Source organism: Heterocephalus glaber, unplaced genomic scaffold, assembly GCF_053883595.1.
Source record: "Heterocephalus glaber isolate CG9 unplaced genomic scaffold, H.glaber_assembly_v1.0 deba00000470, whole genome shotgun sequence".
In the NCBI taxonomy this organism is placed as follows: Eukaryota; Metazoa; Chordata; class Mammalia; order Rodentia; family Bathyergidae; genus Heterocephalus; species Heterocephalus glaber.
This window is the reverse complement of record NW_028258145.1, coordinates 1,936,079-1,963,884: the sequence shown is the minus strand read 5'-3', so window position 1 is coordinate 1,963,884 and position 27,806 is coordinate 1,936,079. Positions and strand designations below refer to the sequence as shown.

Here is a 27,806-nt window from a genome sequence, read left to right as displayed (position 1 = left end):
TAATGTCTTTGAGATATTTATTTTTATTAGTAATGTTTGTAGTATATAATGGTTACATTCATTGTGAGTTGGTGCATGTACATGTCTTCTTTTTCTTTTCTTTTTTTTGGTACCAGGATCAAACTCAGGACCTTGTGCTTGTGAGGCAGGCATGAACGGTGCCACTGAGCTAAATCCCTGGCCCCATGTCTTCTTTTTCATCTCCCCTTCACCATAGCATCTCCAAGACTAAATTAGATAGCAAAATAAAACTGTTAAGATCACCACAAAAGGACAAAGAAACTACCACACGTTAAAAACATGATTTGTATTTTCTTCTGAAGCAGTCAAAGACTTAAAAGCTGCTTTTGTTAAAACAAACTGATTCTTCACTTGGCCTACAGATGCCCAATGGGTCCCTGAAAACAGGACAAAGCTTGACATCTCTGCCTTCATTTTGTATCTGTCTCTTTTGTTGCTTTAAAACCTTGGTAGAGATCCCTGTTCAGCTCTACATATTAGTCATTTGAGGAGTGCCTGCCTAAAACTGGTAATGCAAGGTTTCTTAGCGCTGGGTTTACCTAACCTACCTCATCCCCCTTCAAGACTAAAGACTCCAAGACAAGAAATTTGCAGGGACATTCAACGGCAAGCTTTTACAGTGTCCTGCTCAAGGCCCCTGGAACGGGTGTCTAGAAGTCTCCAGTCATTGCCCAAAACCTGCAGTCACCCTGGATTCCATCAGAGCTTCCATAGAAACAAGGCTGTGCCCCTCCGCATCCCTCCATACCCCAAGCGGCTGCAGTCACCTCATGGGAACCAGATTGGTCCCTGAAGCAATAAGGACTTCTTTGGAGCCACCTTGCAGAACCAGAACTGAAATAATAAACAGACCCCAGCTTATCCCAGCAACCCCACAAAGCTTGCCCTTTCCTTTGCTCATGGGCCAGTCTGATGTTCTCTGTCAAAGCTGAGCCTTCTTCAGCCCTTCTCAAGCCTAAGTCCCTTACCATTTTCTCTTCCTTCTCAATTAAACGTTTTGCCTGTAAATTCACACGGTTGCCTCAATTTTAATTTCCGTTATCACTGAAGCACAGACCCATGCCAATTGGGGTCAACTCCACAGTAAATGAAGTGTAGCAATAGGCTCCTGTCAGGAGATTCACTGGTTTTGCCATGCTCCTAACCATCAGTTGGCTTGACAAGTGGGAGTAACCAATCTGTGTTCTTTTAATTTGGCCAGTTTGAGATGTTAAACGTCTACTGGAAACCAGATGGATCCTAAGTAAAACAGGTGGCGGTGAAATAGTTTTTTGTCAGCAAATAAAAAAGGAAAAGAGGAAGAGAGGAAGCAGTTGTGTCAGCCTTGATAATCTTTGACTCTCTTATCACTACTTTTTTTTCTGTATGTCTGAGAATTTAAAAACTAAAAATTTGAGCGCGTTCCTAGGGAGCTCTTTGTGTGTCATTGTGGCAAGCACGGATCGTATGGCCAAGGCCGTGGGGAGTGAAAAGTCCCGGGCCAGGGCTGGGATGTGCGTGTGTGACCGTTACAATCAGAATAAACACACACACACGGGTGAGATCCTCAGTAATTTAAATGCCTAATCTAATCAATTTCAGAGCTTTATTGGAGCTGGGCGCCAACTTCCTTACCCTATTATATGTCTTATCCTTGGACCCTCTTACCACTTAGCCCCGCCTACGGGACCTAGCGCGAGGACCCCGTAGGGCTGTCTGTGGCTGCGCCTGATTGAACTCTCCTTCGTGCTTGTCCGACAATCTCCCGCTCAGTCCGGAGCTGGTGCTTGGGCGTCGGCTTTTGGCATCCAGGTTCAGGCTGAGCCAGTCGTCTGACGCGGAGCAGTCGGGGCAGGCGGTAAGGGAGGCTGTCCTATAGGGAGGCGGGGTGCTGCTGAGGCGCCAGCATGGCGGTTTCCGTGCGCGCTGTTCGCTGCCTGCCTGCTCTGTGCGGAGTCCCGGCGGGTGAGTGTGGGAACTGGGGGCTCCGCTGGGTCTGTGAGGAAACCCGGGCGGAGGGAAGCGAGAAGCTGCGGCCGGCGCGAGCGCCAACTTTCCGCCTTCCCGAGCTCGCTGTGTGACCTTGCACGCGTTCTGTTCCTCTGGGCCTTTGAATGTGAAGTGATAAGCGTGAACTGGAGGCTGTCGACCAAGATTCTTTTCGGCTCACGAAACTCTGCGTTCTCAGCGAAGAGGAGTAGGATGGGGTCAGCCCGGGGTTCGGGGCTGAGGGCCGCCGGCGGAGCTTGCTGAGAGAGTCGTAGGGTTAGTCTCAGTTGTTTTAGATCCCGCCCGGGGTAATCGGTGCTCCTGCTACAGAGACAAGTGACTGGAAAATCAGAAGGCACTTTTGTTGTTCCCTCCCCAACCCTCCCTGGTTGCCCGCAGCCCCAGGAAGGTGCTGTGCTGTTCTCTATTACGGTTTCCTCCAGAACCACTTCGTGATTGTCTTTGCCTTCTCGGCTTGCTCTATTTTATTATAAGTCCACAGTCCAGCATTTATAATTCCCAACCCGAAAGACTCCTAAAAACCGAAAGGTTCTTTTTTGTGACTCATCTTGCTGTGGTACTTGACCCGCAGTCATCTGGCGGAAAATCTGCCCTCACGTTCTTTTCGTTTGTCCCTGTTGTGACCGCCTGTCACCTTTCGCGAGTCCCCTTTCAAATAGCCAAGTGGCCCAGCTTTCCTTCCAATGTTCTGTGAGGTAGGTTCTTTTATTTTTCTCTTTTTAACAGATGTGGGGGTTAAGACATAGATTAAGAAAACTGCTCACAGTTTAGACTAAGGAACATGGTTTGGCATCCACAGCTCCCGGCTCCAAAGTCTGTTGTTTCTCCTCGTGTATAAACTCTTGTTATCAGCCTTATAACTCACATGCTGTACACTTTAAAGTATACAATAATGGTTTTTAATATTTTAACAGAGTTGTGCAGTTATCATCACCAGTTTAGAGCATTTGCATCACTCCAAAAAGAAAACCTGTACATTTTAGCTGTCGCGGCCCAGATCCCTGCTGGCCCCACGGCTAATCTTTCCTTCTCTCTGTGGCTTGCCTGTTCTGGACAGTTCATAGAAATAGACCCATGTGATACTCATTCTTTTGTGACAGGCTTCTTCTGTTTAGCATAGTGTTATGATTCATCCATGTTATAATATGTGTCAGTACTGCGTTTCTTAGGGCAGAATAATGTCTGGTGTCACTGTACAGCATTTTTGTGCATCCATTGCTCAGATGATGAACATTTGGGTCGTTCCCACCTTTTGGCTCTTATGCCTACTGTTGCTAAGACATTAGAGTGCTATTGTGTGTGTGTGTGTGTGTGTGTGTGTGTGCACTTACATATATTTTATGTGTATATCCAGGAATGGAATTGTTGGATAAAATGGTAACTCCATGTTTGACTTTTTGAGGAACTGCCATACTGTTTTCCAAAGTAGCTGTATCGTTTTACGTTCCTGCCAGCATTGTATAAGGGTTCTGATTTCTTTTTGCCAACATTTATTATCTGTCTTTTTGATTATAACCATGCTAGTGGATCCGAAATGATACTAATTTGTAGTTGTGATTTACATTTACCTAGTGGGTAATGAACATATTATCATGTGCTTGTAGCCATTTGTACAATTCTTTGGAGAAAGTCTTTTGAAATCTTTTGTCCATTTTAAAACTGGGTTGTCTTTTTGTTATTGAATTGTAAGAGTTATTTATATTTTCTAGATATGAATCTTCTATGAGGGTTATGATGTGTCAAAAATTTTATCTCATTCTATGTGTTGTCTTTAACTTTCTTGAAAGTTTTTTTAAACACATTTTTTTTTTCCAGTGCTGGGAATCAAACCCAGGACCCACGCATGCTAGGCAGGGGCTCTATATTTTATCCCTTTCCCTGAGATACACAAGTTTTAAATTTTGATGAAGTTTGATTTGTCTTTTTTCTTTTCCTTTTGTCACTGTTGTTTTTGGTTTCATATTAACCATTACCAAACCTAAGGTCATGATAATTTACCCCCGTATTTCTTTGTAAGATTTTTATAGTTTCAGCTCTTAACCTTTACGTTTTTCATCCATTTTAAGTTAATTTTTACATGTGGTGGGAGGTAGGGCTCCAATTTTATTCTTTTGTGTGTTGATATTACTCTTTCCCCATTGAATGGTTTTGACATCCTTGTCAAAAATCAGTTACCCTTCAACAGATGATTAGATAAAGAAGAAGGGGTATATATACGCAATGGAATATCATGTGCTACAAGATAAATTTCAATCATTGTTGGAAAATGGATGTGCCTTGTGATCATAATGTTAGGTGAAATAAATCAGACACACAAGCTTAAAAATTGCATAGTTTCTCTTATATGAGAAACCCAAAGTGTAAATAAATTAAAAAGCAAAATGGAAGATAGATGATAGGAAACAGTGAGAAAGATCTTTCTTAGATGGGAAGGGGACCATGAGATGGTGGGGGAGGGGACATAAGAATTAAAATGTGTTATGTACATGTGCCACTCCCCAGGATGAATGAAATCATAATGGACTGCAAACATGTATTCATAAAAATAACATTAAAAAAAAAGTCAGTTGCCCATAGGTGCTGTCAGAGCTGGTTCTGGAGTGCCATGCCTTTTGAGAGGTTGCAGGGGACTAGACATTTAGGGCCAGGGGCTGTGGGGCTTTGGGACTGTGGAGCTGCGGAGGGGACAGAGAGGCTTCACTGAGAGCTGAGGTATCAGCAGGCCAGGTGAGCAGAACTGAGCGCTGAGACCCACCACACCTCTGGTGTGGCCCTGGGGAGGGAGGAGGGCTGAGGGGCAGCACTGCTGGCTGCGCAGTGACTTCCCATTCTGCTCTGCAGGAGAGGCACAAAGTGACTCTGTATCTGTCATTTTAGAAAGGCAGTGACTTAGAGAGGTCGGAGACTTATCAGGAGACTGGTGTTAGTCTGTGGCTGAGCCGTGAGGAGGCCTGAGCAGAGAAAGGCAGCAAGGCCAGAGTGGAGAGTGCAGGAGACAGTGGACTGATTTCTTTCTCTCTCTTTCTTTCTTTCTTTCTTTCTTTCTTTCTTTCTTTCTTTCTTTCTTTCTTTCTTTCTTTCTTTCTTTCTTTTCTTTCTCTCTCGTTTTTTTTTTTTTTGAGACAAGGTCTTGCTGTGTAGTTCAGGCTGGCCTTGAACCCACTGTGTAGTCCAGGCTAACCTTGAACTTGCAGCGATCCTCCTGCCTCAGCCTCTTGAGTGCTGGGTGCCAGGCTGTGTGGATGATTTTTTTTTTTTTTATGTTGTGTGGATGATTTTTGAGGAGTCCTCAGTCATAGTTGATGTGATGGGGAAGGGGGAAGGTGGGGTGTGATGTCAGCTACTTGGAAAATGTCATGAAGCCCAGAAATCACTTGGTCACTTGTCTCAGTTCTTTTATTAATATTATTATTCTGGGTATGACCGTTTAAATTTTTCAATTTCATGTAGAAATATGTCTGTCTGTCTGTCTGTCTGTATGTATTTATTTATTTATTTTTAATTTATAGGCCATTTCTGGTCCAGGCAGCTTTCTGTAAGTGCCTTTCCAACAACTTCTGTTTTGGCATTAAAGGCTACGACTCTCAGCAATGGTGAGATTCATTGACTGTTTTCTCATAAGATTTAATGTTAGAGTTGCTTCTGTAGTTTTTTGAGACAGGGTTCACTATGTATTCTAGGCTGGCCTTGAACCCAGGCTGATCTTGAACTCACAGCAATACTTCTGCCTTATCCTCCTGAGTGCTGGAATTACAGGTGTGCGTCACCATGCCCAGCACTTCTGTAGTTTTTAAAACATAAATGAACGGAGCAGATTCTTTAAGATGGAACTGTAGAGTCACATAGTTTTCAAATTTTTGTGATTGCTGTTGTCACAGTTCAAGGCTGTAAAAATAGTGGCTCCTATGTATTGAGTAGTTACTGTGGATTAGGCATAAATATGTTGTCTTGGCTAATCCTTACACCAGCTTTTATCGGTCCTGTTTTGTAGATGATAGTTAGTCTCAGGGAGGCTGACTGACTTGTTCAGGATCACATAGCCAGTAGTGGCAAGGCTGGGACCCGAGCTGTCATGGGTTTAAATCCCATCTCCTGATCCTCTGGGTGCCCTCCAGCAGGTGTAATCTCACAGCCCTCAGTTTCCTGGTCTGTGAAATGTAGAGGTTGGGTTCAGTGATCTCTAGGGACTGAAGGAAGTTATCCTTTTATTTTTCAGTGTCTGAATGCAGCAGGGATATTTCAATAGCTTACTGCAACCTTTGAATATCATTTGTCTCCTTAACCAAATTATTTCTTATTCCACTGGTGGTGAAGCAGCTGTCATTGTCACACTGTGGTTTTCTATTTTTCAAGCCCATATCCGTTTCTCTCTAGAGCTGCTTTATGCCCACACTTCTCCCTCAGGCCCCAGTTTCTCCAGTGATGCAGGAATCCTAAGTTGCACGCTGTTTGGTCAGCACAGTCCTGTTTCCTCCCATCCTGATCCCTCATCCTCACCTGACATCACCTTCTGTGGGATCAGTCAGATGTGGCTCTTAAACCATTTTGAAAAATGATACATGGTGAAAAAGAAATCCAAATCAGTGGAGAAAAGCAAGTCTCTCATATGCAACCTTAAATGCACCTAGTATACTCTTTTTGTGTTTTTTTTCCGACAGTCTCAGCTGTTGCAGTTCAGGCTCGGCTTGAACTCGTGGTGATGATCCTCCTGCCCCTGCCTCCCAGGTTCTGGGATTATAGGCGTGTGCCACCATGCCCAGCTGCTGTTTTCTTCTCTAGGGGAAACCTAGTTTCTTGCACATACTGTACTTCTGGAGTTAATCTATAAAATGTATTCACACATTTTCCCTTTCCTCTTTGTTTTGTAAACATAAAGGGTGGGATGCTCTAGGCACTGTTTGGCATCTCCCTTTTCTAACCAGTTTAATTTGCAGTGCATCTAAGTCAGTGCATTACCAGATGCATACAGCAGAGGGCGCTGTTTGCCCCATGTAGACTGCTGAGTTTGGTTGGGATAAAGCAACACAGAAATCCTGGTGTGGACAGAGCCTGTCTACCCCTGGCCCCTGCCCCTTTCCCCAATATTCCTTCCTGAAATTTTGAAGGAAGAAAAAGCAATTTGTCCTAGTTTTGCTGTCACACCTCAAACTGCAAGGGTTCCAGCCAGCCACAGTACTTGATAAATGGTTCATCAAGATGGAAAAGGCACTAAATTTGTATATAGATTTAACTTTTGGGGGGCAGCACTGGGAATTGAACCCAGGGCCTTTGCACTGAGCCACATCCTTACCCATTTTATTTTTTATTTTGAGACTGGAGCCTCACTAAGTTGCCCAGGCTGGGCTCAAACTTATGATCCTCCTGCCTCAGCTTCCCTGAATATTGAGTGTACAGGTATGTTCCACCAAGCCTGGCTAGATCTGCTTCTTTAGACAGCTACATTCATTGCACGATAAAATTACAGCTTCTGTGACTAGCATGGGCATTTAAGTCATTCTAAATCAAAACAGTCACATGTTTTTTGTTTGTTTTTTAAGACAGACTGTATTCAAAATATGATTCTTAAGAGGTTAGGATTTTGTGACTTATTTTTATAGTAACAGCGACTTGATCTGTCAGTGTTTTTCCACAGCCGTGGAACACCTAACTCAAAGTTTTATTCCATCTACCTGTAGGCACTTTGTCACCACGGGGCTCCAGGAATGACCATCATTTCACCAGCTTGAGCTGCGCGCTGCAGACACAGTGCTGTGTTTCTTCTCCCAGAAACCTGATGGGCCAGCAGTGTAGACCCTATAGTTTCTTCACTAAATGTATGTAGAATATCCACAGACGGCTCCTTCCATGTGACAGGAGGACAGAAGGTGTTTTTGTACCTTGATTTTTCTTCTTTCTTAAATGAATTAACATTTTACTGACTAGTTTGTGATATACTATTAAAATAAAAATGTTCCTCACTGTACCTCCTAGAACGCTCTACCACTTACACTTACACTTAGCAGAGGCCTAATATACTTCAATCCCCTCACTTGGGACACCTGAGGCCTCCAGGGTATTGAATTGTGGCCCAAACACTCTGGATTTAGAGCCACACCAAGAATACACTCACTATTTTCAGGTGTACTTTAGCTGAGGAGATGGGGTGTCTAATCAGGAAAAGTTAATTTAAGATGTTATTTTCCTCATATTATTCCTATTTATGATTGGATTTGAGAGTCTAATCTGGTGTAAATTTAGCTTGTCAAGTAGTAAATGGAGATTTATGCAGATTAAAAGAAAGTAGGATAATAAAGGCAATTCATGACCATGCTGTAATATTCAGTAACATCAGAAAAATAAATGAAGCACATTAGCATTCATCTTAGAATGTTTTTGAAACAACAGAATAATTTGGGGAGTTGTTTGAAATCCTCCTACTTCCTATTTATACTACTAGTTTCTTTTTTTTTTTTTTTTTTGGTTTGGTTTTTTGAGACAGGCTCTTGCTATGTAGTTCAGACTGGCCTATATAATCCACGCTGGCCTCGAACTTGTGGTGATCCTCCTACCTCAGCCTCCTGAGTGCTGAGGTTACAGGTTGTGAGCCACCATGGCTGGCTAAGAGAATATTTTTTTTTGTTTGTTTATGACTTGTACTCTGGGTAACATTTTGGCTATTATTTGAAGGTTATGGTACACAGTATAGCAACCATTGTTATTCTCTATTTTGTTTTGAAATTTTGTTTTTTTCACAGAATTAAGAGTGTTTTTTATATTTTCTTTATTAATATCTACTTGTGTTACATTAAAATAAAAAAGTACAAAAAATAAAGCCAGTTTTAAAACACCAGAAAATATAAGCTCAGATCTTTGTGTTGCTACTGTGTTAACACTGAGCTGGTGCCCTTCTCACAAGGTGGTGCCCTGTGACTTTGTCCGGAGACTGTTCCCAGGCAGTGCTGTGACCAAGAGTGCCTCATTATGGGGCACAGCTTGTTTTAGTTTGGAGGTCACTTCTGTAGCAAGGCAGACAAGAGCACGTGGTGATGGATGGTCAGAAGCCTCATAGCGAGCACTCTTGGGGCTGTTAGTCTCTTCCCTTGGTGCCCTTTTTTTATAATGAGTTGACTTTGTACTTTGGAGGAGTGTATCAGAGTCATAGGCTTGGGAATTTTTATTTTTAGTTGCCTTTTCCCTGTTCTAAAAAGCCTTTTCTCTAACTCTTGTTCTTGCGGTGCTCCTTACTGTCGTAGACCCGATCCTGAGCTCTTGTCCCAAGTCTGCCTCTGCCTGTAGGTTGGTCCCCTTGTCCTCAGGTCTGTGACTCTGTGACCTTGTGGTTTTATTACTCCCAAGTCATACTGAGCCTCACTCCAGTGATCAAGCTGAGTTGAAACTAGCTCTTTCAAGAGGAAATAGTTTTCTAAATCTCTGAGAAACAAACCAAAACACCCCCCACAATTTTTCAAAATATATTGATTTCCTTGTTAAACCTATCCCCTTGCCATAGAGAAAGCCCACCATTTAAATTCCTTTGATCCAAATTAGTAAGCAGTGTTTCCTGGCATGATTGAGAGAGGACTTAGGCACTGGGGGAGTGGCTAGCGGTAGAGCATTTGTTTAGCATGTGTGAGATCTTAGGTTCCACCCAGAACACCGAGAGGGTGTGGGGGGGCCCTCAGTATAGTATATCAAGTTGGGTACTACAGTGGATTTTATATGTGTGTACATATAAAACGTGGATTTTATTTTATATAGCTATGATAATTAACAGATGTGTGTATTAACCTAATTGCTCTTCTAGGGAATGATAGAGTTGACATAATAGTAAATCTATTTAATTCAACTTGGAGTTACTTTAACTTGTAGCCATTAAAAAAAATCATGTTCATGAATAATATTTCAGAATTGGGAAAAGATTTAGAGAGTAACAGGCAAACAAAATTATGCATATGGAGGCCGGGCATGGTGATACATGCCTGTAATCCTAGCACTCAGGAGGCTGAGGCAGGAGGAGTGTCGTGAGTTTGAGACCAGCTTGGGCTGTATAATGAGTTCAAAGTCAGCCTGAACTACATAGCCAGACCCTGTCTCAAAAAATGAAATATGCATATAATTTTAATTTTATTTAAAACAGACAAGTAATACTGTCAAATGTGCAAACACATATAAAGAAAGACTATTCTAACAGTGACAATGAGATTATGATTAATTTTTATATAACCCTTTTTCATATTTTAAAAAATAATTTTTATAATTAAAAGTATAAAAAACATTTTAACAACTGCACTCCTAAGGTAACATATGATTTGGTTCTGTTTCAAATGTGGCTAGGTAATTTATTTTTCTAATATATTTAAAAAAGCTTAACTCAATTTAGTTTTACTCTTATTTCATTGTCAAGTTCCTTTTAAGATTGAATCTTTTTTAACTCTCTTTGAAATTTTATTTTTATTTTTACCTGTAGTAAAATACAGAGAACATCTGATTTGCCATCTTTCCCACTCTGAGTGCCCAGTTCGGGTCAGTAGGTTCCCACTGCAGTGTAACCAACCTCTAGATGTTTTCATACCATGGAACTGGACTCTGAGACCTGGAAGCATCCCTCTTCTTCCACCCCTGGGAGCTGCCTTTTTGCTTTCTGTTTCCGCAAGAAACATGTAGCATGTAGCATGTAGAAACATGAAGCATGTAGTACTTGGCTTTTTGTGGCTGGCTTATCTCACTAATCTTATACAATTTTATAATTCTCTATAATTTAAATTATAATTTAAACCCTTTTATTACGGGAGATTCCCATCATAAACAGAAGTGAAGGGAGCAGCCTATTAAATTCCTGTGTGTTCATCACCCAGCTCCAACCACTGCCAACTCATGACCAGTCTTGTTCCATTGACCTTTACCACTTCCCCAACCCCAGTTACTTTGAAGTGAATCCCACATATCATAGTACAAAACAGTTAATATTTTAGCACATGTCTCCAAAGACAAAAACTTGTTTTTAAAAATAAAGACTTCCTGTTTTTTTAGAGCAGGTTAAATGATTTACTGATTCTGCTTTGAGTGACGGTGAGCTATCGTTGTTGGTCCTCTTAGTATGGCCCCATTACAAGTAAACTTTCAGGTTTTTAATAGTGTTTATTGGTACTATTTATTTATTTATTTTTGAGATTAGGCCTTGCTGTGTAATCCAGGCTGGCCTTGAACTCACCATGTAACCCAGGCTGGCCTTAAACTTGCAATCCTCCTGCCTCAGCCTTCTGGGTGCTGAAATTTCAGCCGTGCACCACAATGCCTGGCTTATCAGTGCCATCATTTTTAAAGAGCGAGGGGGAAACAGTCAGTTCTTTAGTAAGAGTTTAGTTTGAGGCTGGCACTTTATTTTGAACCTGTGGTCCTTTGATGTAAATTAGCATTGGTCTATAGTTTGAGCTTTATCTTTTGTTCCATCAGGGATACACAAAGCAGCCAGTAATGTGGAATCTCACATTTTCCAGCTTCTTCATGAAGATTAACTGTATTACATGTGAGTGTTTTGAAAGTGGGATCCCATAAAGTATTTAAAAATAGTGTAAATCCAAAAGGTTTTCCTTTCCCATGTTACCTACCTGGAGTGTTGAGGTGGGGCCCTTCAGGGAGGGGGCAGGTAGAACTTCTAAACCCAAAGGTTCATAAAAGGAGAGTGAAGGTACTCTGTTGCCTTCCACCTATCTATCTATCTTAGAATTTTGAGTAGGATAGCATTTATGTAGCTCTTTTTTTGTTTTATTTTTGTTTTTTCAGTACTGGGGATCAAACCCAGGGGTGCTCTACCACTAAGCTACCTCCTCAGCCCTTTTTGTTTTGAGACAAGGTCTTGGTAAATTGCCCAGGCTGGCCTCAAACTTGCAGTCCTCCTGCCACAGCCTCCTGAGTAGCTGGGATAATGTAGGCATGTACCTCTACCCTCAGCTTTTTATTAAACAACTTGGTAATGCAATAAAACCTGGTCATAAAATAGTTGGTGATGCTGTAAAAGGCTGGAAATCTTTGGGAAGGCAGAATTTAAATCCAGTAAATCTGTAGCTATACCAATAAAATCCAGTAATGGTCAGTGACCTGTACATTTTCTGCAGGTACAAAGGGGAAAATATTGACAGAAATGCATGATGGAAATGAAATTTGGGATACTAGAAATTCAGAAATGGAAATCAGTCAGCTTGCCAGAGTCTGTATGTAGATTAAAGACACACATGACTCAACAACATCCACACGTGCACACTTGAGGATTAGTTGTCAGATGTCTTTAGATGTGCCTCCTTTTCTGTGTATCAGTTAGACTGCAGTTGAAGGTGAATTTGAGTATCTCATTTTCAGGGCATTAATAGGAGAGTAGGGGAAACAATCTAAGTCCTTCAGATTTATGGGTTTACACTGAAGTGTTGATTCTTGCTTGACCAAGAAGCCTGTGTGTAGGATGGATAGTTATAGACTATCTCAGTGGTGGTTGTGTAGGCAAGAGGACAGGAAGAGAAACAAGGAAACAACCACTGGTAAGTAACTAGGATTTTGTGGAAAAAAGTAAAAAAATTGGCTCCTCTTGGGCTTTCCAAGTGTAACCATGTGACATGTGTAGAGAATGATTTTGTTTTGCTTTCTTTACCCCAGTGATACCAGCAAAGCTGGCCCCTTATGGCCTTTTTTATTCAGTAGAAGATAGTAGGTCATTGCTAAAAAAAATAAAGTATTTAAAAAAAAAATCCTGATTCATTACAGTGACGGCAGATGAGCTGTGGAAAGGCGCTTTAGCAGAGACTGGTGCTGGAGCAAGAAAAGGAAGAGGCAAAAGAACTAAGAAAAAGAGAAGAAAAGATTTGAACAGGGGTCAGATTATTGGTGAAGGTAAATTGACAAAAACAGCTAAAGTGCTTTTTTTTTTTTTTCCGTACTGGGGATCGAACTTGGGTCCTTGTCCTTGTGAGGCAGGCGGTGGAACCACTGAGCTAAATTCCAGGCCTTAAAGTGCTTTTAAAGTGTTTTCCTTCAGAGTTTATGGATATTTTAAACTAGAAGCATCAAAACATTTCTCATGAAATGCAGTAGGGTCTATGGTTTGTTTGTTTGCTTGTTTATTTATTTATTTATTGGCCTTTTGAGACAGGGTCTTGCTATGTAGCCCAGGCTGGCCTAGAACTCAGGGCACTCCTGCCTCAGCCTCCTGAGTGCTGGGATGACAGGTGTGTGCCATCATTCCCGACAGTTGCCTTTATAGATAATGCTTCAGTGGGCGTTCTTGTCCAAGCCCACATGTGCCTTGAAGGTGCATGTGAGCATTTCGCTAGGATGTGATACTGGAAAGTGGAATTACCAGCACATAGTGCGGTTTATTTAAAACTTCAATAGTACTAAGTGACTGCCATATTAGTTTAAGTCCCCCAACAGTGTGTTGTTATCTGTACATACATCACTTGGCATTTTAACACTTGAAAAACGAATGCTTTTTAAACTTATTTCTCTTTGTAAACCTTCAGGGCATTCTGGTTTCCTGTGGCCTGGCCTGAATGCCCCTCTCATGAAAAATGGGGATGTGCAGACGATTGCCCAAAGGAGAAAGGAGGAGCAGGAGAAGGTGGAGGCTGACATGCTCCAGCAGCGGGAAGAGTGGGACCGGAAGAGGAAGATTAAAGTGAAGCGGGAGCGTGGGTGGAGCGGCCACACATGGGGCGGCGTCAGCCTTGGGCCCCCTGACCCTGGGCCCAATGGAGGTAGCTGAGGCCTGGTTTGCCTGCCTTGCTGACCGAGAGAGGGCTTGTAATTCTAGAATATGTTTTGAAATGTTTTTATTGACTTACCTGTTTGGATTGCCGTTTGCCAAAGAGGGATTTGAGCATCTCTGAAGAACTTGCCACATTATTATCCCAACTGTTGTTTCAAAGGAGGGAAGGCCCTGGGCTCCAGGAGCCTTTGTCTTATGGCTCTTCAGAGCCTTTAATGTGGTGATGTGCATCATGGGTGTACGTGTGGGGTTTCGCAGACACGGGTGGCCCTTGTGAATGAAGTTTTCAGTAGGCCAGAGAGTTGTCATTAAGCCTTGTAAAAACACAGAAAACAAAGATCAATAATACTTAGGCCAAGTTAGAAAACAGGGTCCCTCCCCCACTCCTAAGCACACAAACAGGTAAAATTCATCTGAAAATCCTGTGTCTGTCAGGGAGGAGCCAGGAAGAAGCACACAAGAGTAGCTGCGTTCCTGAAAGTATTGACTTTAAGGCAGTAGGGATAGGTTGAGGCAAGTGTGCTCAGAGCCTAGCCCCAGCTTCAGCTGGGTGATGAGGAACCACAGACCAGCCCCAAAGGGGGCCCAGATCCAGAGTCTTAGTTCTGAGTTAACTTGTTAACAGAAGCAAGGCAGGTTAGGTTCAGGGAGCCTGCAAGGCTGGTAGGGAAGGGGCATCTGGCGGGCCATCTCTTGGTGCAGACAGAGATGAGGCATCCGCATTGACACTTGGAATTGTCCCATGGAGTGGGGGTTGAGCTTTTAGAGGAAAGATGATTGACTGTGAGTTGAAGCAGACTAATGAATGCATAAGCTTTTATTTTGCTGTCTTATTTTTATATAGTTGACATTTCCTATAGTACAAAGTTTTTTTTAAAAAAAAAAGAACATAGAAAGTATTTGAAATGGTTGCTGCTGTGAACAGAGAGAAACTAGAAGAATATGAAAGGTTCGTGGGCAGCGGGTTAGGGTGGGAGACCATGCATGTGGCCTTGGGCTGTGCTTTGACTTCTCTCCAGCAGCACCCACAGGCCAGCTGTAACCAAGCTGCATGGCCTAGACAGTGCTGGAGAGAGAGAAGAATGGAGGAGTTGAGGACACTTGGTTGAAATGGTGGACTTTAGTATCTTAGTCAAGGGGAGGAGGCAATGAAAGCGGAGAACAAGAGAGGTAGTGGCTGAGGACCATTGTCCTGGGAGCCTTTGAGGAGGAGGAGCTGCAGAGAAGGGTGGCCCGTCGGGGAGAGAAGTGACCCAGGTGTGAGCTTGCTGGTGCAGCAGTCCATACTGATGCTGGGGACAGGTCAAGGCCTGGGGAGTGGCATAGCAGACCCAAGACTCACACAAGTCTGCTTTGACACCTGTGCTGAAAATGTTTCTACATGAATGTTACAGACGCATTTATCCCTGTGCTTGTTTCTTTTCTCCTTGTAGAAACCTATGAGGATTTTGATACCAGGATACTAGAGGTAGGCATGTCAAATTAAGTACCGCTTACACTATTGGAGCTGTTGGGTGGATGGGGTAGGGATAGGAAGCAGGAGGAAAAGCTTTTGATGCATGACGATTTCTCAGACACTGAGCTGAATTGCGTAAGGAAATAAGCTTATTTCCTTTCCTTGATATTGGCTGGCTCAAGTACTGCCCTTTTAGGGACTACCAAGTTGTCAAGGCAACTTGAGTCGTATGGTGAATAACAATTTAAATTTCCTCTTTCCATAAGCTAATGTAGCATTAGCAATTTGTCCCTGAGCTATGACCCAGTTGTATGTAGCACTCAATTCAGGGAGCAGAGATTGGACAGAGAAGGTGGCCTGAAAGCTCAGAGTGAAGGTGAGTGTCCAGTCAAGGTGCGTAAATGCCCTCTGGAGACCAAAGCCTGTGTCACTTAAACAGTAAACACTCTTAATCACTGAAGGCTTTCTCTCAAATAGTCAGTATTCCTTTGAGCTGCACTGCGTACTTAGTTGGTATTTAACGGCATATGGAATAATTATTTATTGAGTGGTGATAATGCCTCTCTGAATATATTCTTTTTTCAGTATGTTACATTGTGGAATTTAAAATAATGTTTACAAGTATTAGTATTGGTATTCCAGTTTCTAGCTTTTGAAAGTTACTCCTTTTGTAAAATTCTTGTGTATGTCAGTGGTTTCCTGTAAGATTATCCACAATAGACTCCTTTTCCTTCAACTCCATTTTACAGGAAAGGGGTCACCACCAGCTAGACAACCAGCTACCATGTGAGCAGTTTATTTAACAGTTTCATAGTTCCTGGCCTTTAAAATAGGATTAAAAAATGCTTATTTTCTTGTATTCAAAATAAGCAGGTATTTCTAAATTTTCTATTCTCAGTTAATCCTAATCCTTAATGTAGAGATCCAAGCCTGTGCTATTATTTTTGTGTGCTGCATTTCATCATTTCTAAGATTTTAGCATCTCTGAGAGTGGCATAGGGCTTATAATCAGTGATAAACAATTTCAAAGTTTAATCCACAACTTTTTTCTTTCCTGTAGTATAGTCATCAAGATAGGGTGTGTTGAGTTGTATGGTGTCAAATTCCTTTAGGGGTTCCTGCGGGTGAATCTTCTAACCTTGTGAAAGAGGAAGAGGAAGTGCCGTTTCCATTCTGTTCCTGCGGTATCAGCCCAGAGGGAGGTTTTTTTTGGAGAGCACTTTTCACTCTGCTTGTGGAGTAAAGGGTGATGTGGCCACCTGAGTGAGTCAGGCGGGTCTCACCAGTGTCCTGCTCCAGAACCTTCTTAAGGCCTATTATTATTTTTTTGTATTCTTATTTTATAATAGGGTCACGTGTCTCACTTTTCTAATTCTTGAAGTATGTGGTTTCCTTTTTACATATATACACAAACATTTTTAGACATAAATACCAAAATCTCAGGAGAATCAGATTGGCAGATAAATTTAAGCAGCCAAGAGCATGGAAGAAAAGGCCAGTCACCAGACTTTACAAACAGATCATCTGGTCTCAACTTGACATAGCATTCAAAATGTCCTATGTACATAGTCCACAAGCTCTTCCTTTTGGAGTCTGAGGAAATAAATAGCCATACTTGTCATTAAGATGGCTTCTGCCATCTCCACTTTGACCTTCAAGTGGAACCCACACACAGTAGTGTGGGTCATCTTCAGGATATTTCGAGGAAAGTGTGGGTAGAAATTTGCCTGGACCAGGAGCTTGCTTTTTCTTCAGTTCTTTGGTGCTGTTCTCATATTCATTCTTTGATGCTGAGGGCTCCTCTCGTGGTGAAGCTGTCTCACTAGTCTCTTGATAACCTTTATTCTGTTCTACTTGGCTGAGTTGAGACATGTTTTCACGGCTTAAGGCCTATTATTGATGACACCCTGTGTCTCTTAGGTAAGAAATGTTTTCAATATGACAGCAAAAGACGGAAGGAAGAAATCGATCCGCGTCCTGGTCGTTGTGGGGAATGGGAAAGGAGTCGCAGGTGAGTGGGTGTGACACTGCACACAGTGCTGGCCGTGGTGGCGGTGGTGGGCTGGGCCCTGCTGGGGGCTGTGTGTCCCTGCTGGTGGCTTGACCTTTTCTGCTGGTTCGAGCCCACAGACCTTGAAGTTTGTGAAACCCTTCAGAGAAAAATGAAGGAGTGGCTCTTCTTCCACCTGTTCTTTTCTCTAAGGACAGAGGATATTTTAAAAGGCCTAAGACACTGTTAATAGTGAAAAACTAGGGGGGAAAATAGTCAACACAGCCATGGTTACACACTAGCACAGCTAAAGAGTGTAGTATTCTGTAGTTGTTAAAGAGCTACAGAAAATTACTACACAGTAGTGCTGAAAAAATTGTAATACCGTATAATATAATCCCAATTTTTTAAAAGATTTGAAGGCTATACTCTGGAAAGGTTAATGTTTACTGCAATTAGTAGATTTGGTAATCATGTAAATTTTTTTCTTTATATTTTATTGTAAAAATTTTGTGAACATGTGCCTTTGAAATGTATGCATGCATGTTGAAGGGGAAAAACTGGAAAATTGCCACTTAACCCTCGCTGACACACAAAGCAAAAGTAATATGTATAGATGATATGCTGCTGTAAGAAGCTGTGTTTAAAAGTCAGGTTTGGTGGCGCATGCCTGTAATCCTATCACTTGGGGAGGCTGAGGCAGGAAGATCGCAAGTTTGAGCCCAGCCTGGGCAATTTAGTGAGAGTCTGACCCCAAAATTTTAAAAAAGAAACCATACTTAATAGTTACTTTTTTATCTCTTCAAAAATATCTTTTCATAAATTTCATATTCTTATTTTGACCCTTTATCTTTTTTTAGAAAACCCAGTGGTCGTATTGTAGCAGTAAACTCGCACTTTTTTCTTTCTTAGTGTTACATCCAGAGTCTTTGTATCTGCATCAGCAGATTCTACCGTGTTCTGTTACACAGATTAATTTTTGTATTCTTTTCTCTGTTGATGAATATTTGTTATTTCCAAATTTTTACCATTTATTTAAAAAGCAACCTTCTTATACATGTTTGTTGCACTTTTGTGAGTGTATCAATGGGGAAAAATTCTTGCAATGAAATTGCTGCCCCGTACTGTTAAATGTTGATGAGTATTTCCAGGTTTCCCTCCTAGAGGCTGCATTCATTTATGTCCTTTATACACCACATCGTTACCCTGGAAACATCAGACTTTGCTGGTTTTCAATATGTTATGTGAAACATCTGTTAGTTTGAGTTTTCATGGGGTTAAGCATTCACAAATTGAGGAACCATTGATTTTATTTCCTGATTAGTTAAAATCATGGTTTTACTCTGTAGCAATGTATTTTTTTCCCACCCTTTCTGGTTATTTTAATCTTGTTTCCAAAAGTGCCCCCCCAACTTTGCTGTATTAATTTAGAACATAATTTTTTTAAAAATCAGTACATTTCATTTTCTTAGCGATTTATGAAAAGCAGTGTTATGCATCTAACCTTGGATTTCAAAAATCCACCCAGATGTAAAATTTCTAGAATGCCTCAAACCTATTAGCAAGTCGCTGTAGCCTTGTATGTGTTGTTGGATGTGGACAGCAGGTTTTCTGTGGGTGGTAAAAAGGTGCTGTGGGAGCCCAATCCAGGAATGTGTAAAAGCCAAGGAATGTGCCAGAGTTATTTCTCCTTTCATTTTTTTGGTTTTTCTTTTAAAGGTTTTGCCATTGGGAAAGCCACTGAACGGGTAGACGCTTTCAGGAAAGTATGTACATGTTTTTTTCTTTTTTGACATGTAAAGGATAGTGAGGGATCTACAAAAAAATAGTAATTTGTCCCAGAACTTCCTCATGAATCCGTTAAAGGATTTATAAAAAAGCCATATCAAGCCAGATGGTGGTGCACACCTATAATTTCAGCACTCTGGGAGACTGAGGCAGGAGGATCAGAAGTTCAAACCCAGCCTATGTAACTTAGCAACTTAGCAAGACCCTGCCTCAGAGTAAAACAAACAAACAAAAAGGGTTGGGGATGTAACTCCGTGTGAAGGCCCTTGAGTTTAGTCCCCAGTACCTTAATAAATAAATAAACAAACCATTTCAGAGGTATAAAGAAACTTATGTTCTTTGCACCACTGTGGCCAGGCTTGTGATTGCTTACCAAAATTATGAGGCAGCTGTGGAAGTTTGAATACTGTGGAAGTTTGAATACTGATGGAATGTTCGGGGATGCCAAGGAATTATTAATTTAAGTGTGATACTGCTGCTGTGGTTATGTTTTTTTGTAAGCCCTTATCTTGTACACAAAGTGCTTGCGTAAGTGAACTGTTTCATAATAAAATACTTTATAAAAATATTTTTGAACTCCGGCAAGAGATTTAGGAAAACATTTGCCTTCCTTTCTTTAGGCAAAGAACAGAGCAGTTCACTATTTGCATTACATAGAACGATATGAAGACCATACAAGTGAGTGTTGTTCTTTCCTTCTGGAATTTACAGCCCGTGAGGTGATATGTCTCTGTGGGTATCTTTGTGTTTCTCTTTTACTTCATTCTTACAAATATATGAAAGGTGGAAGCAGACTTAGTCTCTTGGGAAGGTTTATAAAGTGAGTGAGGTCCGAGTAGTCACCGTGGCCACCATATGCTATTCTCCAGGGCAGTGTGCAGTGCTCTGTTTTATTCCCAGAGGAGTCAAAGCCATGAACCTAATCCTTGTTGTGTTTATGTTTTTATTCTCCAGTATTCCATGACATTTCATTAAGATTTAAAAGGACGCATATCAAGATGAAGAAACAACCCAGAGGTAATAAAAACTCTTAGCATTAGTTGAAGATGAAGCAGGAAATCCTGCATTCCCATCCTCCCTCTTGTCTTTGGTCCCCTTTACTTGAGCTCGTCTGGACAGCACCGTTGTGGAAAGGCCTCAGGGAGGCTCAAGGAGCAGAGGCTCCTGGGGAAGCAGTCAAGCCACAGGCAGGACAAGCACATGGAGAGGAAAGAGCGGCTAAGGGAGGAGTTGGGCTGGGATGAGTGGGAGCATTGGCTTCTCTAGAGGATTCATTGCTGTCAGATGCTATTAGAGGTTGCTGTTTTTGCAGTGTATTCAGTTCCCATCACTTAGCACCGCCGATTCTCTTTGAAGATCTCTTTGGCCCCTGAGTTGGAACCTGGAGGCTGGTGCCTGATAAGCACATACGGCATACCTCAGCCTCTCATGTCAAGCATCGAGCACCTTCTGTGATCTCTGCTGACAGAGGCTCTGGGATGCAGGTGGCAGAATTGGTCATGCCTGATGCACTCTGGGTGTAGGATTCTTAAACATTCAGATTCATGTTTTTCCTATAGTTCTACAGTGAAAAATGATTTTATATACCTCTAGATTGATTTTATAAACCTAAGAAAGTTTGGGTAAGAGGCAGAACATTTAAAATTCACATCAAGCTTCTAACAGAACTCTTCTAGAGTTAAGGCATGGGAATCAAGAGGAAAAAAAATCAAAGCCGGTGCCAGTTGTGTTAATGCAATAGCACTTGCCTTCTGCTTAAAAGCTCTACTTAATCATTCAAATGCCTGGTAAAGCTTGTTTGTTTTGTTAGTAAGCAGTGTTGAGTTGAGCACTCAGGTGTCAAGGTTTTGAACTGTGCTTTTCTGTGTGGTGGTTACCAGCCAGTGGGGCGAGTGGGCACTGGAAGTGTGGCCCTTGAGATGTAACTGTCAAGTGCGTACCAGATTCAAAGACTTGATCTGAAACAGACTGTGAATTAACTCACCAATATTATTATTATTATTATTTTGGGGATCGAACTTGGGTCCTTGTGCTTGCGAGGCAGGTGGTGGAACCACTGAGCTAAATCCCCGGCTCACCAATATTATTGTAGATAATACATTGTGAAATGATAATGTTTGGACATGTTGGCTTAATAAAATACATTACCAAAATTTATTTATTTATTTATTTTGGTACCGGGGATTGAACTCAGGTCCTTGCACTTGCACAGCAGGCGGCGAAACCACTGAGCTGGATCCCCGGCCCACCAAAATGTATTTAAAAAAAAAACCGTAAAAGTACACTGTGAGAAATCTAAAATTACATACATGGCTTCTGTTTCTAATTTACATCAATTTTTGTTGGACAGTGTTGGTGTAGACACATTTATAGCTGAATGATTTTTCAAAGACTGCTACAGTTTAAGAATGTACAGTTTAAGGCCCTGGGTTCACTTTCCAGATCACAAAATTACAACAGTAGCAGAAGCAGCAAGCCTCTTACAGTTTTAATTTAATTAAATCTTCCTGTCTTTAATCAAAGCGGTATCTTTTAGGTTTTTATATAGTTTAAACCATTTCCTGTGTATTAGAGCAGATATCTTGTTTTTGAAGCTAAAACAGTATGATACTTTATAGATATTTCCTGAACTATGTTTCTGTGCATCGAAGAAAGGCAGATGTTTGTGCATGTTGTGCAAATGACAGAGTTTTATGCAGTGTAAGTTTCCCAAGGAAAACTGGAAATGCAAGATCCCCACAGAACACTTGTACCTTGGCTGCAGCACAGTATTCAGTTCTTCAAACAGTGCGGCAAAGGATTTCCCATAGAAACACATACGCACTGATTGAACTTTTATTACATGAGTGTGTTCGGGCACCGTCCCTCCTCTAGGTGAGAATATGTTACATACTTACTTCCAGCAAGTGTGGGCACACAGGTACTAAGTCACTATGAACAATCAGAAGATAGAGGCCAGTAATAAGCAATTTAGAGTAGATCTGTAGCTCAAAGCAGGCAGATGTGTGCCAAGTTTTGTGACTGGCAAATCAGAATGTCTGAGCTGGGGGCCTTTTGCTGTCCCTCACCCCCACATGCTCTGCCCAGGCCCTGACTCTAGGCTCTGGGGATTTCGCAGTAAACCAACTGTCCTGGCCCTCCTGGGGCCTGTATGCCACTGAGGGGAAACCTCGGATAAGAGGCATCTCAGAGTGTCTGAATGCTGTGATCAGAATGCCATCTTAGGGTTGGCTGCCTGGGGCGGGGTCAGGTGCCACCTTCAACAGCCTAGTCACATGGAAGCCTCTGAGGAGGAGCACCTGGAGTGCAACCTTGAAGATGAGGGGCAAAGGGCGGACCTGGGAAAGTGGGAATCTCAAGCACCAAGTCCCACCTGGAAGAGCCAGTGTGAGGAGGACGTGTATGTAGATGCGGTCAACAAGCTGTGCAGGGTTCAGGCCTGGAAGCCTGCGGAGGCTGCGGAGTCTTGTTTCTATCTTGTCTTAGTTCAGGAAACAGTGGGAAGTGAGGGGTTTTAATCGTGAACAGTGTATTTGGTTTATGTTTTTAAAGCTCTTCTGGAGAGGATGACAAGAGGACAAGAATAGGGCAAATGGCCAGAGGGGAAATCTTGGTTCCAAGGTTTCAGGCCTGGATGAAGGGGAGGGGGCTGAGCCGGTGACCAGGAGGGCAGTTGGGGTGGGTATGTCACCAAAGCCAACAGAGGTAATTCCCTGGTTGGGGGCAGTGGATATCTCTGCTCGGTGCAGCTGGACACTTGAGGAGGGGAGGACAGATGTGTCCCTGAACCTTAGCATGAACGTAGGTGTCAAGAGTTTTTAGGCCCTGATGGTCTTCACAAGAGCCTTGGTTTTGACCCCCGTGTTTTAAGAGATGCGTGTACTTAATCTGTTTGACCCTCACAACATCCTGTTGAAGTGAGTGCCATCTTGGAAGCTCACTAAGTTGTTCAGAGTCCCTCAGTAGGAAGTGGTGAAGCCCAAATGCTGTCCCCCAAATCCAGAGTCGGAGCCATCTGGAAGCCAGCAGAGTGACAGTGCAGGTACTCACCCTGGCCTTTCCTCTTCCGTAGGTTATGGCCTCTGCTGCCACCGAGCCATCATCACCATCTGCCGGCTCATTGGCATCAAGGACATGTATGCCAAGGTCTCCGGGTCCATCAACATGCTCAACCTCACCCAAGGCCTCTTCCAGGGCCTTGCCCGCCAGGTAACGCCTGGGGTCTGGGCAGGTTCTGCTCTGTGTCACGCCACACTGTCCGGGGGGCCCTGGAGATGCTCTTTGGGGCCACCCACGCATTCTTTGGTGCCTTGGCTGTGTTGGCTTAGTTAGAGTCATCAGAAAGTTGATGATAGCTAACCTTTCCAGAAATACTTCAGGGATTTTTGTAGCGCATGTTTGCAGTACATGGCGATCACATTCATCCTGTGGAGTTGGTGGATGTACATGACACATTGTAATTCTTTTTTCAGCTCCTTCCCCTCCCTCCATCTCTTGGTTTCCTTTTTTACAAAAGATCTATTTCCCCGTTTTGTATTTTTTTTAAAATTTTGTTCTATAATTTATGTTTTGGATTTCTCATATAAGAGAAACTCTGTGATACTTAAGTTTGTATGTCTGTTTCACTTAATACTGTAGTCTCAAGCTGCATCCATTTTCCTACAAATGACTCAAGTTTATCCTTCTTCATGGCTGAGGAGTACTCTTCTGTGTGTAAATACCACATTTTCTTTATCCATGCATCTGTTGATGGACATACAGAACTTTATGGGTTTTTTTAAGTTTCAAAATTCAGTATTTTTTAAGGCCAGTAATTATAATCTACATTTTATTGTGAAAAGAATATGTACTTGACTGTAGTTCCAACTGTACTGTAAACTAAAAGAGCAAGTCCCTTTCCTAAGTTAGCCCCTCCAGTCAGTCCTAGGTGAGGGAAGCCCCCAGGGACCCTCCACACTAGAGAAGCCCAAGTACTTTTCAGGTTCCCTGCAACAGTGGTGCGGGCTGACTCCTGAATTCGTGGGGGACTGGGACACCAGGGTGCCACGGTGCCTTTCCTTGGAGGTTGGAGCCCTGGGCTGCTGCCCAGCTTCCCCCACTTGCCTGGCTGGTTGGCTTGAAGTCTCTACTCTTCAAGGAGAGTGCTACATGGCTGCCTTGGCCCCCACCTGCCCGCAGGCCTGGCCTGGCCCGGCCCTGGATCATGGGGCAGAGTCAGCTGAGCAGAAAACAGCCAGGCCGAGATCTTCAGGGTGCAGGGACAGTTTCTGAATAAGACGACCTGTGGAATAATGTTAGGGATCTCTGATGACAACATGAAAATGAATTACAACATGAAGACGCCTTTGAATACAAGATTTTTTGCGAACCACTTCTGTGTATATTAGTACTATAAATACCCTTCAAAGCACTTCTGAATTCAAACCTCTTGTTGGAGGTTTAATTGCTAAAAGTAACTAGGCTTTTGGCTTCAAACAGGTCATGTTTATGGATTTGCAGATTTGTTCTTTCCTGTGATCCTTTTGTTTTCTGTTAGTGCTTTGACCCTTCTTAATTTTTTATTAATTATATTGGTACATTTAAGGTATACAATATGAAGACATTCATTATTGGAAATTTGCACCTTTACATAATCCATCTTGGTTCTTCTTTTTTCCCCCTTCCCCTGCCTTCCCTTCAGCACCTCCACCCCTCCCTATCTACGAAGACTTTGTTTCCATTTTTCTTTTTCTAATATTAATTCCATTCCCTTCTTTCATTTCCCCTACCCCTCCCATTTCCCCTTCCCCTTTGCACCTTTTCTTCCTATTTCACATTATCTATTATACCTTTTAGTCCTTATTTAGACTTTTAGTTTCTCACACTAGAGAAACTATTTGGTATTTACACATGTGTCCTATTTATTTCATTTAAGAGTATCACCTCAATGTGCATCCATTTAGCTATAAATGCCTCTGATTTCTCTTTTTTATGGCTGAGTAGTACTCCATTTTATTAAAAAACCACATTTTCTTGATCCAGTCTCCAGTTGATGGGCACTTGGGTTGTTTCCAAGTTTTAGCTATTACAAACTGTGCTGCTATGAACATGGGTGCACATATATCACTGTGGTATGATTCTTTTAATTCTTTTGGGAAGATACCCACCAAGGAAATAGCTGGGTCAAATGGGACTTCCAGACCCACTTCCTAGAGGTATCTCCATATTGATTTCCACAGTGGTTGCAACCAGTCTACACTCCCACCAGCAGTGGAGCAGGGTTCCTCTTTCCCCACACGCTGCCAGCATTTGTTATTGATTTCATGATGGCAGCCATTCTTTCTGGGGTGAGGTGGAATCTCAGTGTTGTTTTCATTTGTGTCTCTCAAATAACCAGTAATGTTGAACATTTTTTCATGTTTATTTGCTATTTCTGCTTCTTTATCTGAGAAATGTTTGTTCATTTCAGATGCCCATTTTTGTATTGGGTCTTTAAATTTGGGAGGTCTGATTTTTTTAAGTTCTTTATAGATTCTAGATAGTAGACCTTTGTCTGAGGGACAGCTGGTGAAAATTTTTTCCCACATTGTGGGTTGTCTCTTCACACTGTTGGTGGTTTCTCTTGCTGTGCAGAAGTTTTTGTGTTTTTTTTTTTTGGTACTGGGGATTGAACTCAGGTCCTTGCGCTTCCTCAGCAGGCGGTGAAACCACTGAGCTAAATCCCTGGCCCAGAAGCTTTTTAATAAGAAGAGATCCCACTTGTTGATTGTGCTAGTTCATGGGCAACTGAGGTTTTGTTCATAAAATCTTTTCCTATACCAGTGTCTTCAAGAGTTCTTCCTAACCTCTCTTCCAGTTGGCTTAGTGTTTGTTTTAATATTTAGATCTTTGTATTGTTGAATCTTGCTCCTTGACCATTCTGCCAGTCTATTTCTTTTGACTGGTCAATGGAGACCATTAACATTGATGGTTATAATTGATATGTATTGACTTATCCTTGTCATGACTTTTTCTTTTTGTTGGATTCTCCCCCTTTGTGTTTAATTTCTTGGGGAAATGGATACCAACCCCGGCTGGGATCCGCCCCCAGCAGCAGTGGTCTGGGCCACACAGCTGCTCCCCGGGATCTGCCTGCACTTAGGGATGGAATGTTGTCCCCCAGAGGGAGCCCATGTGCTGGTGCAGCTCCTCTCTGGGCAGGCTTCTGGCCTGGGCGGATGTGCCAGAGCCGCCTGCAGCCGCTTGGGTCTGGGACACACAGCTGCTCCCAGGGATCTGTGTGCACTCACTGATGGAATGGCGGGCCTCCGGCAGGAGCCCACATGCCTGTGCAGCTCGCTTTGAGCCTTCTGATGTAGTTACCATGTATCATCTCTCCTAAAATGCCATCAGTTATAAAGTTACATTATTTAATGTGCCACCTAAAAAGATAAAAAACCCACCAATTTAAGTGACATGGCTTTCATTGTAAGACACCAATTTAAATTATCTTTTCTTTATGAAAGTTTATCTTTTATCTAATTTTAAACATTTATAGGGTTAGAATACATAGTACAAAGTGGCTGTAAAGTCTGGACACATGGAATTGAACATAACAGATATTTAAGGAACAGTAAATAAACCATCCACTAAATTTATTTGCCTGTTTCCATACTTCTGTGGCCACACCATGCAGTGAATTACCACACCCCTCTCTTGAAACTCACGGCTGGCCTTGTTCCTTATTACCACCCACCCAGCCCCATCATTTTGAACCAAATCTCAGACATCATTTTATTTCTTCCATTAGTACTTCGTAGTCCTAATAGCAGTAACTTAGGGTCATCAGATATCCAATCTGTTCACACAAATGTCCCCATTTGTTGGATTTTTCTTCTTTTTCTTTTGTTTTTTTTGGTACCAGGGATCGAACTTGGGACCTTGTGCTTACGAGGCAGGTGGTGGCACCACTGAGCTAAACCCCCGGCCTGCCATTTGTCAGATTTTTAAAAAACATTTTTGTACAATTTGTTTGACAGGTTGCAGAAAATGTCAACATATGCTAAGTGTTTGCTATGTCTTTTAGGTCTGGGTTTCCCTCTCTTTTTAGTGTTGGGGAATCCAGGGCTCCGTACACACTGGGGAAGTGCTCCACCACAGAGCCACACCCCTACTGCATACTTGACTTTTCTTTTTTTAGGAAATCAGGTGGTTTGTCCTGTAGTGTTTCCCAGTCTGGTGCTGCTGAATACTTGTGTGTCCCTTGGTGTCTTCTCTTCCTTGTATTTCCTACAAGTGGGTACTTAGATCCAAGAGCTTGGTGAGATTGGAGTTCAGTTTTTGGCACAGCAAGGTACATAATTAGGGAGTCTGGATTCGTCATCTCAGTTGGGGCTGGGCGGTGGCACTGAGATGACCCCGTCCATGATAAGGTTACCCTAATTTAGCCCCAAAGCATGTACCCAGGACCAACTTGTACGGCATTTAATTAATGGCATTTAATTTCATGGCATTCTTAATTTCTTGCCAGGAAACCCATCAACACCTGGCTGATAAGAAGGGGCTGCATGTGGTGGAATTCCGGGAGGAATGTGGCCCTCTGCCCATCGTGGTCGCCTCCCCCCAGGGGGCCTTGAGGAAGGACCCGGAGCCAGAAGATGAGGTTCCAGACATCAAACTGGACTGGCAGGAGGTGAAGGCTGCACAGGGCATGAAGCGCTCAGTGTGGTCAGGTCTGAAGCGAGCCGCCACCTAACCTTCCTCAGGCCCGGTGCCATCCACACCCCTCACATGCCAGGGTACAGCCTTCTTTCTTGCAGGACAGTCCAACCTTAACATCTTTATTTGCAAATAAATAATCTTTGCTTTGA

General features: G+C 42.5%; 1 protein-coding gene and 1 long non-coding RNA gene across 8 annotated transcripts; one reads left to right on the top strand and one right to left on the bottom strand.

Moving 5' to 3' along the window:
* Positions 1–1,838, bottom strand: LOC147829737 (uncharacterized). Its single transcript, XR_015447942.1, has 2 exons — positions 1,669–1,838; positions 1–228 (listed from the first exon to the last, which is right to left on the bottom strand). It is a non-coding gene; the product is annotated as an uncharacterized LOC147829737 (long non-coding RNA).
* Mrps5 (mitochondrial ribosomal protein S5) lies at positions 1,719–27,806 on the top strand. Of its 7 annotated transcripts, none has more exons than XM_013072117.3 (13): positions 1,719–1,858; positions 5,520–5,603; positions 7,686–7,823; positions 11,443–11,515; positions 12,745–12,870; positions 13,500–13,733; positions 15,178–15,212; positions 17,121–17,211; positions 18,910–18,956; positions 19,599–19,656; positions 19,933–19,995; positions 23,051–23,187; positions 27,467–27,806. In XM_013072117.3, the coding sequence occupies exons 4-13, from the start codon at positions 11,464–11,466 to the stop codon at positions 27,689–27,691; spliced, it is 1,068 nt and encodes a 355-aa protein (XP_012927571.1). In that variant the 5' UTR covers positions 1,719–1,858; positions 5,520–5,603; positions 7,686–7,823; positions 11,443–11,463; the 3' UTR covers positions 27,692–27,806. The 7 variants fall into 7 exon arrangements, with proteins under 7 accessions (XP_012927571.1, XP_087058925.1, XP_004844395.2 ...); XM_087202793.1 differs by lacking the exon at positions 1,719–1,858 and adding an exon at positions 1,884–1,965; XM_087202799.1 differs by lacking the exon at positions 11,443–11,515 and having other exon boundaries at positions 1,721–1,858.